At 66.4% G+C, this 17,380-nt stretch overlaps 1 protein-coding gene across 12 annotated transcripts in view; it reads right to left on the reverse strand.

The window, feature by feature from the left end:
* MEGF6 (multiple EGF like domains 6) overlaps positions 1–17,380 on the reverse strand; it is an 87,607-nt gene that overhangs the window by 8,748 nt on the left and 61,479 nt on the right. For 9 of the 12 annotated variants that reach the window (XR_008996852.1, XM_057499635.1, XM_057499632.1 and 6 more), the window contains 15 exons: positions 11,884–12,009; positions 10,922–11,044; positions 9,569–9,691; positions 9,096–9,233; positions 8,531–8,650; positions 8,095–8,217; positions 7,359–7,529; positions 6,934–7,065; positions 6,215–6,343; positions 4,561–4,689; positions 3,680–3,814; positions 3,470–3,625; positions 869–994; positions 213–344; positions 6–134 (listed from right to left, as the gene is read on the reverse strand). Coding sequence is in view for 11 of the 12 variants with exons in the window: in XM_057499635.1 (XP_057355618.1) it covers positions 6–134; positions 213–344; positions 869–994; positions 3,470–3,625; positions 3,680–3,814; positions 4,561–4,689; positions 6,215–6,343; positions 6,934–7,065; positions 7,359–7,529; positions 8,095–8,217; positions 8,531–8,650; positions 9,096–9,233; positions 9,569–9,691; positions 10,922–11,044; positions 11,884–12,009 (1,992 nt within the window). In the remaining variant the exon portion in view is untranslated. The remainder of the gene's footprint in view (positions 1–5; positions 135–212; positions 345–868; positions 995–3,469; positions 3,626–3,679; positions 3,815–4,560; positions 4,690–6,214; positions 6,344–6,933; positions 7,066–7,358; positions 7,530–8,094; positions 8,218–8,530; positions 8,651–9,095; positions 9,234–9,568; positions 9,692–10,921; positions 11,045–11,883; positions 12,010–17,380) is intronic. The other 3 variants (XM_036882668.2, XM_057499633.1, XM_057499637.1) reach the window with 1 other exon arrangement.

Raw genomic sequence — 17,380 nt, forward strand, 5'->3', positions numbered from 1 at the left:
ACTACCTAGCTGGCAGCTGAGGCCGGTCCACCCAGGGGCACAGCTGCAGTGTCCAGTCTCCGGGTGGCAATACCCCTCGTTGGCACAGGAACACCTTGTCTGGCAGCCAGGCCCAAACCAGCCTGCTGGGCATGCTGCAGGGGTGCAAGCGAGGCAGGTGAGGGCAGGCCCTTGGTCCAGTGGGGGCCAAGGCAGGGCAGAGCGGCACTCACCATCCTGACAGCGGCTGCCGGTGTACCCAGGGCGGCACAGGCAGATTCCAGCCCCAGGATCACAGGTGGCACCATGCTCACACGCCGGGCAGACCTCCTGGCAGCCAAGCCCCCAGCGGCCCTCGGGACAAGCTAGCCCCCCACAGCCCGTCAGTCTCCCCCAGAGCTTCACTGGGCCGGCCTGGCACAGCACCCAGCACCGTGTCACGGCCCAGGAACAGGAGCCACTGTTACCATCTAAGCCAGCCCAGAGGAGGAAGAGGAACAGGTCAGGGGGAGCCCTGGCCCCTCAGCTACAGGGCAACACCTCAGAAAGAGGACCCCCTGCCCAGGACGGCAAAATGGGAGGACCATCAGAAGAGCTGGGAGACCCCCACACAGCGAGCAGGCAGCCCAGAGGGCAGACCGCAGGCCCCAGGAGGGCCGGCAGCTCTGCTGGCCCACCTGTCACCCACCTCCCATGGGGAGAGCTCTCAGGGCACCGCAGACCCCAGGGCCCGAGGGGCTAGCTCATCACAGATACCCCAATACCGCGGTTCCCAGATGTGGTCCAGGGCTGGGCCCAGGGTCAGTCCCCAAACAGGCCCAGGGCTAGAGCCCACTTGGAGTGTGCAGCCCAGGAAGTGAGGGAGACCTGAGCACACCATGCCACTCACCTGCCCCACAGTCATCCCCAGTCCTCCCTGGTGGGCACAGGCACTGCCCGGTGACCCGGTCACAGGGGGCCCCCCCGCAGGAGCAGGAGCCGGAGCAGTTCCCGCCGAATGTCCCCCCTGGGCACTCTGCAGGGAAGAGCAGGAAGGGCCTCAGCCAGCCCCATTCAGAGTGACCCTCCCCCTTCGGGGCCCTGGCACCTGCTCCCCACCCCAGGGGCGCTGCTGGACACAGCCAGGTCCTCTGGGCGAGCGTGGTGGGACCAGGAGCCAGCAGGGCACGAGGACACGGGGAAAGGCAGGGAAGCACCTCATCGTGATGGGGGATGTGGGGACACGCAGCCTAGAGGGCACGGCCAGGCAGGGTCTGGGGGTGGGAGGGGGCAGCCAGAGGGCGAGGCCTGGGAGGGCGTCCAGGGCCCGGGAAGCTCACTGGAGCTAAGGGCAGGGCTGGCTGGCCCTCCTTGCTGCGCCCTCTCCACGCCCCCCAACCCCTCACCATCCATGGGCCCCGGTCCAGTTCCACCCAACTCCCCTCCCCACCCAACTGGGAGCATCAGGGCAAGCGTGGCCCCCTTCCCCCGTCTGGGCTCCCCACAGAGCACGGGGGGTGGGGTGGGACTGCCCCTGCCGCATCCCCGGAGCTGAAGCCCTGGGGAGCAGGGACTGGCAGCCAGAATGCCCTGCCCCTGCACACTAAGGGGGGCCCCAGCCTCCGGGAGGAGGCCCTCCTCCTATGCCCTGTGGAAGGGCCGTGGGCCCCAGGGGAGGGCAGAGGCCAAGAGAGAGAGGTCCTGAGGAGTGGCTGAGGGTGCTCTGGAGACAGTGGGCTGCGGTGTAGGCTTGTCCCCACCCTGGGGCCTGCAGAGCCTGGGCACTGGAAGCCCCTGACTGGCCTGGGGAGAGCCCCCTCCACACCTTCTCCCCTGTCCCGGCAGGGCCGTGACCCTGAATAGCAGAGAAAGCACCTGCCTGTCCCAGTGCCAGGCAGCCCATCGCAGCCCAGGAGGGCGTCAGAGCCTCCAGAGGGGCCCTGGGCCAGAGAACAGGGCCTGGTAAACCCTGTGGGGGCCAGCCCCTGTGGGCACCCACCCCCATCCCACTCCTGGGCACAGAAATGTCAAGAGGACCATAGGTACGCACGCACGGGCATGCGCACACACACACATATGCCCCGGGTGCTCAGGTGTGCGCACTAGCCTCACACACAGGCACCCCCGCAGGCGGGCCCGGGAAAGGAGGTGTGGCAGCTGCCACTGTGCCCAGGCTCCGGGAGCCCCTCTGTGGTGCTGGGGTGGCACGCTCGGGGTGGTGATACTTTCCAGGCCTATTACAGTGTGGGACCCGTATGCCACTTCCGTGGTTCGTCCTTAGGCACCAGGAGCTTTTAAAGACGAAAGGTAGAGAATAGGAAAAGCAGCAGGAAGGGGGGCCTTCAGGCCCTTCACCTCAGCAGCAGGCGCTGCAGGGGGTGGGCGGGACGGGGCCTCCCTGCAGATCCTCCTCGTAGCCCGGGTGGGAAGGCCAGCAGCGTGCTCCTGTGCGTGTGTGTGTGAGGGGCAGGGGGCAGAGAGGTCAGGCCAGGGGGCAGCAAGCCCCGTGCCCGTGAGTCACTGAGCCCTCCTGGCGCTCTCACGGCCAGAACACAGATGCTTGGACGCGCTGAGACCACGGAGACCCTCAGAGCGCATGGGGCTCGGGGATTCAGGCCAGGCTCTGAGCACACCCCCGTCCTCTGCCAATAGACTCACAAGTCCGTGACAGGACCACCCCATGGGACGGGACAGGCCTGCATGGAGACCCTGACCCCTCGGCTGGGCTGGGCAGAGGCCCCCGGCCCTCTCTGTTCCTCAGAGGGGTGCGTCAGCTGTGAGGGGATGGCCCCGGCTGGGGGCAGCCCGAGCCAGCCGGGCCTCTGGCCATGGTCACACGGGTCACACTGCAGGCCCTGTGGCCCATCCAGCCTGGCCGACGGGTGTGGACAGTGTGTGTTCCACGTGCCGAGAGGTCCAACCTGCCCATCCTGACCTGCTGTCAGTGTGGCTCAGCAACCCCAGTGCTGGTGTGGAGGGCTTCCTCGCCTTCCTTATCTGCCCTTGACCTACAAACGGGGGGCCCCCGGGCCTCCAGCCTGCCCACCGCTCTGTGCCCATCCACACCGCCCCCAGGCCTCGGCAGCCATGCAGAGAGCCTTCCATCACCCCACCAACCAGCCCAGGCTCTGCTCTGAGCCCACACCCGGGGGCCCCTGCCTCTGTCGGGCTGCCTCAGACCCACGGGGAGGTGCTCCGGAGCCGTGACCCCCAGCAGGCAGCACACCATCTGTTCCAGTGGAGAGAGGCCTCCTCTGGGCTGGGCCCTGGGCACACAGACCAACCCCTGCCCAAGCAGCCTGCTCAGGTGCACAGAGATGGGCAGGCCAGTGGCTAAGCCACCACTGTATGACCAGGGTGGAGACACAGCAGGTGGAGGGGACACATAGGCCAGCCTCCAGGGCTGACCCAGCCCCCAGAGCACAGCACTCCTGGCACCCAACGCCCAGCACACACTGGACTGGATGACCAGCACCCCACCCAGACCAGTGCCCAGGGGCCGGCCACCCACCTTGGTCGCAGTCCCTCCCCTGGTAGCCGGCAGGACACTGCTTGCCACAGTCGCCACTGACGGGGTCACAGGCTGCACCCGGAGCGCAGGAACACGTCTGCTGGCACCCAGGCCCGAAGAAGCCCGGAGGGCACTCTGCAGGGGTGGGAAGTGGGCCTGCAGGGTTCAGCCGGCCCCGGGCCCCCCCAGCACCCCACACTCCACACTCACCGTCCTGGCACCGCTGGCCCCTGAAGCCTGCCTTGCAGGAGCAGCTGCCGTCTCTCCGGTCGCACGCACGCGTGTTCCGCCGTTCACAGCGGCACTCCTCTGAGCAGCCGGGTCCGAAGGCCCAAGGCGGGCAGACTGCACCCACAGGGCCGTTAGGGGGCCTGCCCGCCTCTGTGGACCTGCCCCTCCCGGGCCCAAGCTCTCCAGCCCGTTCACTGAGCTGTGTCCCTGGGGCCCTGGGGCTGGCACAGAGCCACACTGTTCACCCCAGCCACCGGTGTCCCGTGGGACTGGGACCACTGTGCCCATTTTGTGGACAAGAACCAAGGTCTCAGCGAAGTTTGGGAATTTGCCTGAGTCACACCACATCCCAGCTGGGAAACAGAATCCAGTGCCCCAAATCACCCTCCCATGAGTGCCACCCAGAGCTATGAGGACAAAGCCACTCATCGCCATCCACCTTTCCCTCACCAGCCCGCTGCCCCCCACCCAGGGTCTGTGCACCCACCCAGCAGCCGGGAAGCTCCAGAAGCCAAGATAGGCCCTGTGCCCCGCAGGCTTCCAAGCGAGGCTGCCCCGGCCTGTGGCTGCAGCCCACCCGCTGGCCAGGCGAGGCCAGGAGGTAGCAAGAGGCTGAACACCACCCAGATGCCCCCGAGGCAGTGCAGCCTGGAGGAGGTGGCACGGAGCCCACAGACCTGGGACAGACCCCACATCCCAGCAGGGGACCTTGTGAGCCCCCACGTCCTCATCCGCAAATGGCCATCAGTCGAGCCCAAGCTGGACCGAGGCAGTGAGGCACGGCATGAGCGCCCAGCCCGCAGCGCAGCACCGCCCACTGTGCCCCTCGGACAGGGCAGCCAGCAGGCACAGGGACTCACCCAGGTGGCAGAAGCGACCGTAGAGCCCTGGGTCACAGAGGCAGGCCCCGTAGAGGCGGTGGCACCGGCCCCGGTCGGCACAGTGGCACTTCTTGCGGCAGTGTTTGCCATAGAAGCCCTTGGGGCAGCCTGGGGGAAGATGGGGCCTCTTGAGGACCCACCCAGACATGGCACCCATACCCCAGGAGATGCTCCCAAGGGCCCCAGCGCCCAGCACAGGAGCCAGGAGTGGGTGGGCCACCAGGGCATGGCCACAGGGCTTTGGGGCCACCAGCAGCCTGAGGACCCCGCATCCCAGACAGGGAGGGGCCCCAGGGGCAGGCACAGGTGCCACGAGGGCAGGGCAGGCACAAGAGGAACCCCATAGACGTGGCTGACTACCCTGGCTGGGCCAGTGACCCCCAGGGCCTGCAGCCTGGACGGTGGCAGGGCAGGGCTGGAGGCCAAGCACATTCCTCAGCATACCCCCCGTCTGACCCACGTCTGTGGCATCCTGAGTCTGTCCTTCCGTGGTCCCCTAGCCTGACCTCGAGCAGGGCACTCCATGCCAACAGCAGGATCGCAGCCCAGCTCGGGGGCCCCGGGCTCAGAAGGGCTCCTGGCTTCCCTCTGAATCTGTCCTGCCTGATGCTGCCTACGGAAGGGCTACGGGCTGTGGGGGCTGGACGGTGGCCCCAGATCCATCCACGTCCTCTCCCCAGGACCTACAGGTGAGACCATTCTGGACTCTCCACGCTGGCCTAAATCCAGCAAGTGTCCTTAGAGAAAAATGAAGCCACAGAGAGGAGGTGGCCAGGGGCCACAGCAGAGGCAGAGGCCACGGAGGTGCGGCCACGAACCCAAAGACACCCGAGGAGCCCTCCCTCCTGAATACGGGCCCACCAGGCCTCTCGGGCTCACCTGCACAGGTATGTTCCCCCTAGGACCCCACCTGAGACCCGGGTCTCTGGAAGCCACACCACACCACAGACAGACGCACTACAGTGCAGGCCCTTTATCTGCCAGGGGGCCTTGGGTCCGTTCAGGGCCGCTTACACACGGTTCCCAACAGGCAGGGGGGCTCCCAGCTGAGCAGGAACGGCAGATTGGAAGGGAGGAAGGCAGGGACCTGACCAGGGGGTGGGGGGAGCCCCTCAGGCTGCCCAGGACTTGGATGCCCGCCTCGCAGAGCCCCCAGGGCCGCCCCGGGGCGCTGGGATGGGCCCCATGGACAGCCACCGCCTGCTCCGCTGGCTAAGGCAGGAAGCTCACCGTACCTTAGCTACATCCTCTGGCAAGAGGCAGAATTTAAAAGATCTGAGGACTTAAAAATGAAGCATTATCTTTATGAAACTTTAGGAAATGTGTGACGTGGACCCTGTAATTCCTCCAGCAATGCACTAGGAAGGACACGAGGGTGTCCCATGCAGCCACGGGCCCAGGCCCACGCCCCTGTGAAGCCCCACCCGCCATTCTACAGCGGTAGGTGAATGCTTCTAGGAATGCGGAGCTCGCGGCCTCCTGGGGAACCCAGTCCAAAGGCACTGTTGGGTCAGGTCCTCAGCGCCGGCACAGGGACTGGGGGCAGGAGCTGCAGGGGGAGGAGCTGGGAGGTGGCACCTCCCATCTCCCCTGCTCCACGGGCATCCCAGAGACACAGGAGGGCTGCACCCACCGTCCTCGCAGCGGGCTCCGCTGACGCCTGGAGGGCAGCGGCAGGCCCCCGTCACCGGGTCGCAGGTGCCGCCATTCTGACAGCTGCAGGAAAGGCTGCAGTTCTTCCCGAAGGTGTCTGGGGAACACGCTGCAGGGGTGACAGTGAGGCACGGGGGTCACTGGCCTGCAGTAGCAGCTCCTCCAGGGACTCTGAGACACCCTCCCGGGGCTTGGGCCACCCAGTTCGGAAGCAGTGGCCCACCTGCCATGCGTGGGGGACACCACGCACCAAGGCCACATCCTCTCCCTCTGAGCCCCGAGGCGTCTACCCGTACTGCAGCCCGAGGCCAAAGTTCCGGTGCCCCTGGCCTGGGACCGCCAGGTGGCGGGAGCAGCAGGCGCGGGACAGGCTGGGAGTGGCCCCGGTGGCCCCAGCTGCCCCTCTGTGGGGCCCGGGGGGATGGCCCACCCAGCAGCCACTCTCACTAGACACACTGTCCCGTCTGCTGGTCACTGGACCCCCCAGAGTGGACCGTGACATCTGCGGAGGTGGCCGCCTGCCGTTGCTACTTCCCAGGGCCTCCAGGGCCCAGCAGAGCGCCTGGCAGCGCGGGCAGTAGACAGACGCTGAATGGATGAGCGTATGATGGGCCGGGGGCCCCGCCCACAGGCAGGAAGGAGTGAACAGGAGTCCTGGGCTCATGGACTCCCGCCAGTCCCCCGACCCCACAGCCTCACTCTCATTGCAGACGAGACCGGTCCAGCCCTTGGGGCAGTCACAGCCGTCCAGGCCCGGGACACAGGCGCCCCCATTCCTGCAGTCGTCACAGGTCAAGCTGCAGTCAGGGCCGAAGGTGTCATCCAGGCAGACTGGGGGCAGACCGGGAGAGGGGGCCTCAGGACAGAGATGGGGCGCAGGGGATGTCCACAGCCCGGGAAGCCCCACATGGGCAAGGTGGGATGTGGGAGACGCCTGGCCTGGACCGGCCCTGCGGGGAGCTTGGCCTGGACGTGCGGTACCAACTGGGTGCGCGGCCCACCTCTCTGAGCCCCGGACAAACCAGGCACCCAGGATCGCTCCACATGCCCAAGGCCCAGTGTGGCTGTTGGCCTGGCCCACGTGGGTGCGGAGAGCAGCGCCCCAGGCTGGGCCCACCTCTCACCAAACTTCTCCGCCAGCGTGTGTTCACCCCGGGCCTCCGCTGCCAACTCCTCCTCAGCCCCGTAGTCATCTTGGAAGAGAGGGGGCAGCCCGTCCCGGAGCACAGCGATGTGCGGGAGAGGCCGCAGGAAGGGCAGCTGGCCGCCCAGGTCCACCTCGGGCATCTCCAGGGCTGGGCGGGGGCACAAGGCGCCCTTAGGCCCTGCCGCCCCTTGTCCTGTGGGGACTGGATCCCACCGCCCCTCGGTGCTCCTCAGGGACCAGGGCCTGAGCCCCACCCCCAGGCCCCACTGCAGCACCTGCCATGTGCCTCTCACCCTGGCTGGTGCCCAGCTGTACTCCTGACCCTACCTCTCTGGACAGAGAAGGCTCTGGGCCCAGAGGGCATCCCACCCCAGCCACACCCAGCCCCCAGGGGGCCCTAGGAACCCTGAGCATGGTGGGGGGAGTGGGGGGCAGGGCCAGCTCTCTGGACCCTGACCCCAGTCCTGGGGACGATGTCCCTTCTCTTACCTGGACAGGGAAGAAGCCAGACCATCCAGGAGCCCCGATAACACCCTGCCCTGGGGCACCTGTCTGACCAGCCCCTTCCCTGCACTGCCCCCGGCCTGTCCCATAGTAGGAGGCAGAACTGACATGGCATCCAGCCAGCCAGGAAGGTGGGTTGGGGCCCCAGGAACAGAGGGCACAGAGCTCTGGGAAGACGGGGGTTCCTGCGGCGGCAGGCGGACACTCACGGGTGCAGGCCCTGCGGTCCTCGTCCAGCCGGAAGCCGGCCTCGCAGGAGCACCGGAAGGAGCCAGCCAGGTTGGTGCAGAGGTGCTCACAGCCACCGCGGCTGGAGGCACACTCGTCCACATCTGGGGGCAAACCCAGGCTGCTGGGGCCTGTCCTCTGGGGTCGGGGGCTTGGCAGGGTCCTCCCCCACTGCTCTGCCCACTGGACCGAGGCCAGCAGCCATGCCTGCAGGTGCCCACACTGCAGCCATCCTCCCATCCCCAGGGTCAGAGCGACAGTGGACCCCTGCCCGCAGGAGGCCGGACTGGGACAGCAGGGCGGGCCCGGCCCTGAGAGTTCACGGGTCAGGGAGGCAGGGGCAGGTCGGCACAGCTCCGCAGGCAGCCCGCACCCCGAGGCGGAGCGTCCCCCGAGGGCCGTCCTGGCACCACTCACCCTCACACCCGCAGCCATCCGTGCTGAGCCGGTAGCCGGCGTAGCAACTACACTCGTACCCGCCTGGAGTGTTGGTGCAGACCTGCCAGCAGCACGGCGCATCCGCACAGTCGTCCAAGTCTGCAGGGGCACAGCAGGCCGAATGGCACCAGGCACCCGCTGCCCGCATTCTGCCTCTCCCAGGCCACCAGGGCACACGGACCCAACCACCACCACAGCCCCTGCACCCTGGTCCTGCAGAGACACAGACACATACGCACACACACACACAGGACACACGCCCCAGGGCTGTCCCACCTGCCACAGGGCTGGAGGTAGGGTCTCCCTGTGAAGGGAGGACCCTCGCCCACCTCAGTGCTTTGGGCGCCTCCCTGAACCGAGAGCAGAGCTGGCAGCGGGGCCCTGCCGACCTATGGGGTGTGCGTGCTGGGCACTCGGTTGGGTGGTGCCCTGCCCCTTACCAGGCCCACCCTCGGACCACCCCCGGCCTGGGGCAGACAGCAGGACTGGGGGCGCCAGGGGGAGCTTCGGCATCTCGGGGCAGCCGCGAGGGGCCGGCTCGCACCGATGCACGTCTTCTGGTCCTGGGCCAGCTCGAAGCCGCGGGGGCAGGTGCACACGGGTCCCGCACTGCTGTGGCTGCAGCCGTGGGAGCAGCCGCCGTTGCTGGCCTCGCAGCTGTTCACGATCTCCATCTCGATCCCTGTGACAGACCCTCTGCCAGGTCCGTGGGACAGGGCCTGGGGGCCCCCCACCTCAGCTCCACCCCAGGACCCCCTGTGGGGAACGGGGCACAGACGGCCGGGCCAGATGGGCTCTGGAAACCCCCACCCCACTGGGATCCCCATACTCCCCCTGCCGTCCTGGGGTCCCCACACTCCCCACTTGCAGCCCCAATGCCCAGCACTGCCCTTGACTGACAAGGAGCTCTGGCCCTCGGCCAAACAAGCTGGCAGCCCGCTGGGAACTGGGGAGCCATGCATCACCCCAGGCACCTCCACATCCCATGGTGCTGATGCCTCCCCTCTGTCCACTCACGGTAGCACTGCCGGCCATCGGCGCCCAGCTCATAGCCTGCATGGCACACACACTTAAAGGACCCATGAGTGTTGAGGCAGCCGTGGGCACAGTGGGCCAGCCCCGTGGCACATTCATCCATGTCTGGATGAGAGAGATTAAGGAGGAGGGCTCGGGGCCACTGGCCTGAGACGGGGCCCCCAAGGGTGGTGCCTTAGTGTGCAGGGGTCCCTGCGGGGGTGAGGGCTCGGGCCCCCGGGTCACCTCTGGCCTTCCCGCCCCGTGGCCCCCCCACCCGGCCCCTCGGCATGTGAGTCTTCGTTGGCCTAGCTCCGGGTGCGGAGTCGCGCCTCCCGGGGCGAGGAGAGCGCAAGCAGTCTGCCCTCTGCAGCCCCACCAGCGGCGGGCACGGGGCTCTGCCTCTGAGCCCATGGCCCCTCGGCTGCGACCACCCCACTCTCACCAAGCCCCTGGCCAGTGGCTGGGACAGGAGGGGGCCTTTGTGCCACCTGCCTCTGGGGCCAGCAGGAGGAAGCCCAGAGCCGCTGACTGGTTACCGGCGTCCTGCCCGCGGCCGCCTAGCGCTGACCTTCAGGACCCGGATCCCAGGGTCGACCACTGCTCTGGTCACACAGCCCCAGATTCCCCGGGGATGGCGCCGACCCTCAGCCCTCAGCCCGCCGAGGGCGCCTGCATCCAGAGGATGGGCTGCCTTTCCTGTTGGCAATGATCCTGAAAATGCTCCCTCCTGTGGGTGCCCTGTGGAACCCCGGGGTTCTGGCAGCGGTCTCGGGGACATGACCGCTGCCTCCCCTGGGTACAGCCACATCACTTTAGAGACGTGCTGACGCTTGCAGGGGACACACATGGACCCCTCCCCATAGCCAACCACCAGAGCGGTGAGTGCAGGGGTGGGCTGCCCAGGGGACCCCCAGCAGCTGAGGGCCTAGGAGCACCTTCTAGAAAGGGGTGCCTGGCTGAGCAGGCCGCCTCTCAGTGTGCACACTAACTGTGGCTGGCAGAAAGCCCTGGAGGCCGGCTGGCACAGAGGGGCCCCCTGGGCTCCTGACACTGCATCCCCCATCCTCTTCCCCATCCCCCTTCTGCTTCCCTAACCAGCGGGTTCTGAGTAGGTAACATGAGAAATATTTACAAATACAAACGCCTCATGCCTGAACAAAGCTCCGGCTCAGTGTGGAAGCAGTTCCCTGAGGGACTCCCGCACCCCCCGCACCCCCTGCAGGGGGCTCCCAGGTCAGCCCAGGGTGGCGCCGGGCTGGCCCTGCTCCCGAGGCCGGCGAAGTGGCCCAAGTGGGACACCGGTCGCTGCACAGCTGGTCCGGGGTGGGGCTGGAGTGCAGGGAGGCGTCTCACCTTCGCAGGCCTTGCGGTTCGCGGCCAGCAGGTGGCCCGCGTGGCACGCACAGTGGGCGAGGCCCTGGAGTACCCGGCATGTGTGTGCGCAGCCGCCGTTCCGGTCCGCACACGGGTTTCTCCCTGTGGTCACGGGCCCAGAGGAAGGGAAGCAAAGGGGAGAGCTCAGGATGGGGGGCCCTAGGGACTTGGGGTGCCTGCCCCGGACCCCCATGCGGCCCCCACCTCAGGCCCTCGTCCCTCCCTGCTCCAGTCTGACGGGCTGGGCTCGGTTGTCTCACCTTCCCAGATGTGGGCACCTGAGAGGCCCTGAGAAGACCCTGGAGGTGCCGGCTGGCACCCCTCAGGCTCCTCCTAGCAGAGCTCCAGCCCTGGGTCACCTGCCCTGTCCCCACTGCTGGCCTCAGCCCTTCAAGCCAACTCCTGGCCCAGGGCCCAAGAGCTCAGGGGGGCACTCTCTTGGCACCCACCTCATCCCGGCCCCCCTTTCCAACTCGGGAACCTCTGAGCCTGCTCTACCTTCCCCATCAGCAAAGCCCCCTCCTTCCATGACGGTCAGGCCCAAACCCCAGGGCAAGGTGAGAGATGGGGCCCTGCTTGTCTCCTATGCCGAAGGGCCCGTGTCTGGGTCCCATGTACCCACACCAAGCTCAGGGTGGTCCTGGGACTGAGGGACACGTAGGACCCCCTTCCTCATCCTCCCCCATGTCCCTGTCCTGCACGTCCTGCCCCCCACAGATGTGCGACCCTGGAGCACAGCCTACCAGGTTTTCCCAGACACCCGCTGGGATGGCATGCCCACCATCTCTCAGCAGCAAAGGGGGCCGCCCCCCAGAGGGCGCCCTCCCACCCCACCCATGCAGGGAGGTGTGTCCCACCCACCCGGTCGGGCTGCAGGGTCCCCGGGCAGGCCTGTGCATGCATGCAGGACAGGGACCCCCCTCCCGAGGGCTCACACTCACGGACACAGTGCTTGCCATCCTCCTGAAGCTGGAACTCAGGCCGGCACTGGCAGCGGTGCTGGGTCACAGTGAGCTGCACACAGTTGTGCTGGCAGCCGCCGTTGCCCACCGCACAGGAGTTGATGGCTGGGGACACGTGGAGGGGCCCAGGTGAGCCCAGGAGGGCAGCCCGCAGGGAGGGGCCCCGCCCAGCACAGGGGGCGACAAGCCGCCACCTCCCGCAGGACCCTTCTCCTTTCCATCTCTGTCAGAAGCAGGGACTTTGGGAATGTGGCACTGTTCTGTCTGGTCCATAGGCCTGGCTTTGCTCCTCCACACACACAGGGTACTCAGGACTGGGTCCATCTCTGGACCCTCCAGCCCCGGGGGGTCTGGCGTGGACACACTGAAGAGCAGACCACCTACCTCATGGAAGCCCAGCACTCGATGCGAAATGCCAGGGCCCTGCGGGGAGCTTAGGGGTGGGGTGGGCTGGAAGAGTCCCAGAGGGGGCAGCAGCCAGTGGGGGTGCGGGTGGGGGCTTAGACACACCTTGGTGGCCAGGCCAGGGCAGAGGGTCCCGCCTGTGGGGTGTGGTGTCATGGGCCACTGATGGGCCAGTGCAGCTCCTGCTTGCCCCAGGCCAGGCCTTGTCCCCCAGGGCCATGGGACAGCACTTGGTGAGGCCACAGAGCCGGGACCTATAAGGCAGTCCCAGGACCCAGGGGTCCAGGCCTGGACACTCAGCCCTCCACACGGCGAGCTCTGCCACGTCAGGCTGGCCGAGTGGAGGCCCATGTCCTGGGTTGGTGGGCTCTAACTGTGCCCAGGGAGGGGGCACTGGGCTAGGCTGGGCACCCGGGGTGGGTGCTGGGCCTCCAGAAGCTCCACCAAGCCTCTGACAGTGGCCCATGAGGTTAGGGAGGGGGTCAGCCGGTGCTCTGGAGCAAAGCCAAAGGAACATGCTGTTGTCTGTGCCCAGCAGGCCTGGACTCGACACAAACCCACTGCAAGCAGCCCGGTGTCCATATACAGAGCGTGTGAGTGGCCGCAGGGCTCTGAGGAGGCCCCAGCTGCCGCCTGCCAAAAGTAAACCTTCCTGCAAAGCGAGTATGTTTGAAAAAAGCTAAAACACAGCATACATGGTCGGGGCAGCCCTGGGGGCCAGTGGCAGTGACGGCTCTGTGTCCTGGCTGTGCCTGGCATGTGTGGGGAGGAGTGGCTGTGACACGAGTGAGGCAGGCAGGTCATAAGAGTGGAGCCTGATCCAGTATGATTTGTGTCCTTATAAGAGACAAGGTCTCCCTCTCTCTGTCTCTCTTTGTCCCTGTCCACGTCTAAGCACCTCCCGGCCCACCTACCCATCTCCTGGCACACTGACCCCCAAGGGCCTGCCTCACAGCCCTGAGTAGCCACCACCACCACTCAGAGGCTCTGAGCATGGCCGAGCCAGACCCATCCTTGGGCTCAGGGTTCACACCACTGCACCCCCCCACGCCATGACGCATAGTAAGAACCAGAGCCCTTCCTGGCAGGGCCCAACAGGCACAGACAGGGGGCCTGGAGCCCGGGACTGGGGACAGCCAGGCAGGCACGATGGCCGCAAGGCTGCAGGGAGCTGCAGCAGGGCTGGAAAGGCTCCCAGATGGGCAGAGCCCCTGCGAGGACCCAGGACAATCCCATGGGGGGAGATGGACGGCAGGTGGGCACCGGGGGAGGGAGTCCGCCCTCCTGAGCCGGCCCTCCTGCTCTGCTGCGCACGTCCTACCATTCCACGTGCTCCCAAGTTGCTAGGGAGCTGGTCCGGTTTCACTGCACATGCCCTGTGCCATGTATTCCCAGAAAGCCGAACGGGGCCCATTTCTTCAGGTGCTGGGCTATGCAGCTCGGGGAGGGCCGGCCCCTGTGTGACCAGTGCCCAGAGGCAGACGTGAAGTTTCCAGGGCCCTCGGTCCCTACAAGACCAGCCCATGGAACCTGTGTCCCAGGGACGCTGGCCCAGGTGGTCCCACAAGTCAGGACCTGCTCAGACGCCAAGCAAAACTGAGAGCCCATCAAAACGTGGGAGATTAGGGGCTCCATAGCCCCTCATGGGGTTATTAAAGTTTGTGTCCACCTAACATTTGGGTGTGTATGCCTAATTCAACCCCCAACGACTTTATTTGGAGGTAAGGGCTTTTATGGAGGTAATTAAAGTGAAATGAGGTCGTAAGTGTGGGGTTTCATCCAATGATTTGTGTCCTTGTAAGAGACAAGGTCTCCCTCTGCCTGTCTCTGTCTCTTTCTGTCTCTATGTCTGTCTGTCTGGCCCTCTCTGTGTCTCCCTGTGTCTGTCCCTGTTCCCACCATATGAGAAGGGCACGCAGGTGGAAAGCTGCCACCAGCGGCCGACTGGAGGGCACCACGATGTAGACCTGTAGCCTCCAGAACCCCGAGGAGCCAGCCCGCCGTGGGAGCCGCCGTCTCCGCATCCACCCCTGAGCGGACGGCTGAACCCTCACCGGCCAGTTTCCAAAGCTGGGACCACAGGTGGGTTCTCAGAGCGGGGTTGCAACTCCACCCTCGGCCAGCAGGGGCCGCCACTGGCCAGGAGTCTCAGGTGTACGCTGCAGATGCCAAAGGGCTTGGGACTCACCTCAGCGGGCCCTGGGCCTCCGGACAAGTGTGCTAAGCGGGCAGGCCGTGCTCTGCCCGGGCCGGCCTGAGACCTGGGATGCAGCCCAGCGTCAGGGGCACCGAGTGCCGTGGAGGTGGCAGGTGGGGGCTGTGGACGCCCCTCCAGGCCCAGCACCCAGGCCAGTCCAAGCTGGTCAGCTTAGGGGCTGTGCCGTGGCAGGCAGGCCAGCAGCTAGAGGACAAGTCTGTCCACAGTGTGCCAAGCCTGCCAGCCACTCTGCTCCGGCCTGCAAACCCAGCCCGAGGTTTGGGGCAGGCTCACAGGTGGCTCTGGTTCCTGCTGGCCTGGTGGGGTTTGGTCATTACTGCCCTCCGACTGGCTTGGTTTCTAGACGTGGTCAGAGGCCACCACAGCCTTCCCTTGTAGGAAGCCCGCTGGGGGCAGGGTCAGCCTGGCAGGACAGAAAGAGGCTGGCTCACCTGATTGGGCCAGGTCAGAAAACCCACCTGGGCACTGGGCTCTGCCTGCCTGTCCCCTAGGCAGCTCACGAGCCTCCTACTGCTCTTGTGCACCCTGTCCCGACCTCACCCTCGGGGTGGGGCCTCCTCTGCACGGAGGGCCCATTCATTGCATCAGTGTAAGCAGCCGCCCTCACCTGTGTGCCAGAGGCTGGTGCCCACCCCCACAGCAGGCTTCAAGCCCACCAGAGGAGGTGCCAGAGCCAGAGACGGCATGGGGGCTGGGTCGGGGGCACGGGGCTCTGCTACAGGTGTGGGGCTGCACAGGGCCCCCCAGCCTGCCACTGCCTCAGCTCCTCTGCGGGGAGCCTGGGGAGGCCTCCTGGCCACGCCTGGAGCCAGGCCGCTGCTGGAGGCTGGCAGGTTCCAAAGCCGCAGGCAGCAGAAAGGTGGAACCCACACTGCCGGTCTGCAGAACTCATTTCTGCAAGGCCGCAGATGCGGTTCTGGGAATGTGTTCCAGTCCCCTCCGAAACCCGAAACACGCCGCAGTGCAGAGAGGGGGCTGCCTTCCCAGCCCCAGGAGGCAATGAGTCTGCGCGGGGCAGGTGGGAGTAGGGCCGCCGTGCCCCGAGGCTACCCTGGGAAGTCACAGCTCTGCCTGGGCCAGGACCCAGAAGTGCAGCCTGCCAGGGCGGGGCACAATGGGAATGGTCACCCTAAACCAGGGAAGCCAGGGGCAGTGGCCACAGACCTGGCACTGCACGCAGAGACCCAGCAGGGAAGCAGGGCTATCTGGGGAGAGTCCATGGCAGAATGAGGGCTGAGCCGAGAGGGTGGGTGGGACTGGAGATGAGGCCTGGGGTCGGGCAGTGGGGTGAAGGATGACGGTGTGCCCTGAGGGGCTGCAGCAGAGCTGGGGTCCACACCTCTGCTTCACCCCAAGGCAGGCAGGCGCTGGGCAGGCCCCTGGCACCAGAGGACCCATCTGACTCCAGGGGGAGGGGACCTGGGCAGGGCTCACCGGGCCACCAGAGGATGCAGGCACATGGCAGCGTCCACCCCTCAAACATGTCCATGCAAAAGGCCAGGTGGGCCTGAGGCCAAGGGAGGAGGGGAGACGGAGAGCCCACCTCTTCCAAGTGGGCAGCCCAGGGCACCACACAGGACCCTCTACTTGTTGAGCCTGTGACATGGGGGTCCCTCAGACTGGCCCCAAGAGTGTCGTTTGCCATAGGGACCTAGGGGAGTGGCCATGTCCAAGGGCAAGGCCCAGAAGGAAGCACAGGGCGGGCGTGCTGGCTCAGAGGGCCCAGCTGCAGAAGGGAGGGTTTCCCAGGACAAAGTGGAAAGTCACCCAGGAGCTGGGCTCTGCGGGTTGGCCAGCTGGCTCTGCAAGATGTCATAGGAAAGCAAGAATAACACTCCACACACCTCCAGCCACTTCCTGCAGCCCCCCCACTGCCCACAGGCCCCTGTGCCCACAGGTTGGGGAGGGAGAGAGGCCAGGCTCCACGCCCGGAGGGTGAGGAACAGGGTGGCCTAGAGCTGGGCCTTGCTTGACCTGCTCTTCCCACCTGGAGCCTGGTGGACACGCCCAGAAGGATGGGGCACCCTGGGTCACGGGGCTGCTTTGGGACTTCGGGTGCTCAGGGGTCTTGGCGCCAAAGGCAAACCCTTCTTGCACACTTTCACTTTTAAGAATTGGAAACTTTTTGTGCTTTATTCCAACAGATCTTTTTGCAAGGGAGGATGCAAGAAGGCTGTGTATTTGCTGTCCTCTTCCTGCCTTGGAGGAAAACTCCATTAGGGTTTCAAGGCCCCCCTCAAGTGCCTCCCTTAAGGACTCCCTAGATCACTCTAGGCCCCATAACTGGCACCACCCTGAGAGGCCCCAGCACAAGGAGCAGCCCACCCTGGAGGAAGTAAGGTCTCATCCCAGCAGCCCTTCTCCAGTCTCAGCCCCCAGCATCTCCTAACCCTCAGTCCCAGTGGCTGGGCGGGCAGGGCTGCCAGGCCTGTTCCCTGCCTGCAAAGTCCCAGGGGAGTTCACAGCACCCCTCCCCGAAAAGAGGATCCCAGCAGGCACCAGGGGAGGGGGTCCAGAGCAGCTGTGCTCCAGCTGTGCGGCCTGCCCCACAGCTGGCCTAAGTGGGGGAAGGCCCCGGGGAGGGGGAAGGCCGGGGGGGGGGGGGAGAGCCGGGGGAGGGGGAAGGGCCCGGGGAGGGGGAGGGCCGGGGGAGGGGGAGGCTCCTACAGGATTCTTTCCATGAACGTCCCCCGAGGCCCCAAGGGGCTCTGGGCTCATCAGCTGCCACTGTGAACCTGGACAAGCTGCCCTTCTTCCCACAACTGCGCCCTGCACCCCGGGGGTCCTCATGGAGAAGCCCAGCCGCCCGGGAAGGCAGCTCCCCGCAGACCCAGCTGACAAACACACCAACCC

The sequence above is a fragment of the Manis pentadactyla genome, chromosome 4 (genome assembly GCF_030020395.1).
Source record: "Manis pentadactyla isolate mManPen7 chromosome 4, mManPen7.hap1, whole genome shotgun sequence".
Classification (NCBI taxonomy): Eukaryota; Metazoa; Chordata; class Mammalia; order Pholidota; family Manidae; genus Manis; species Manis pentadactyla.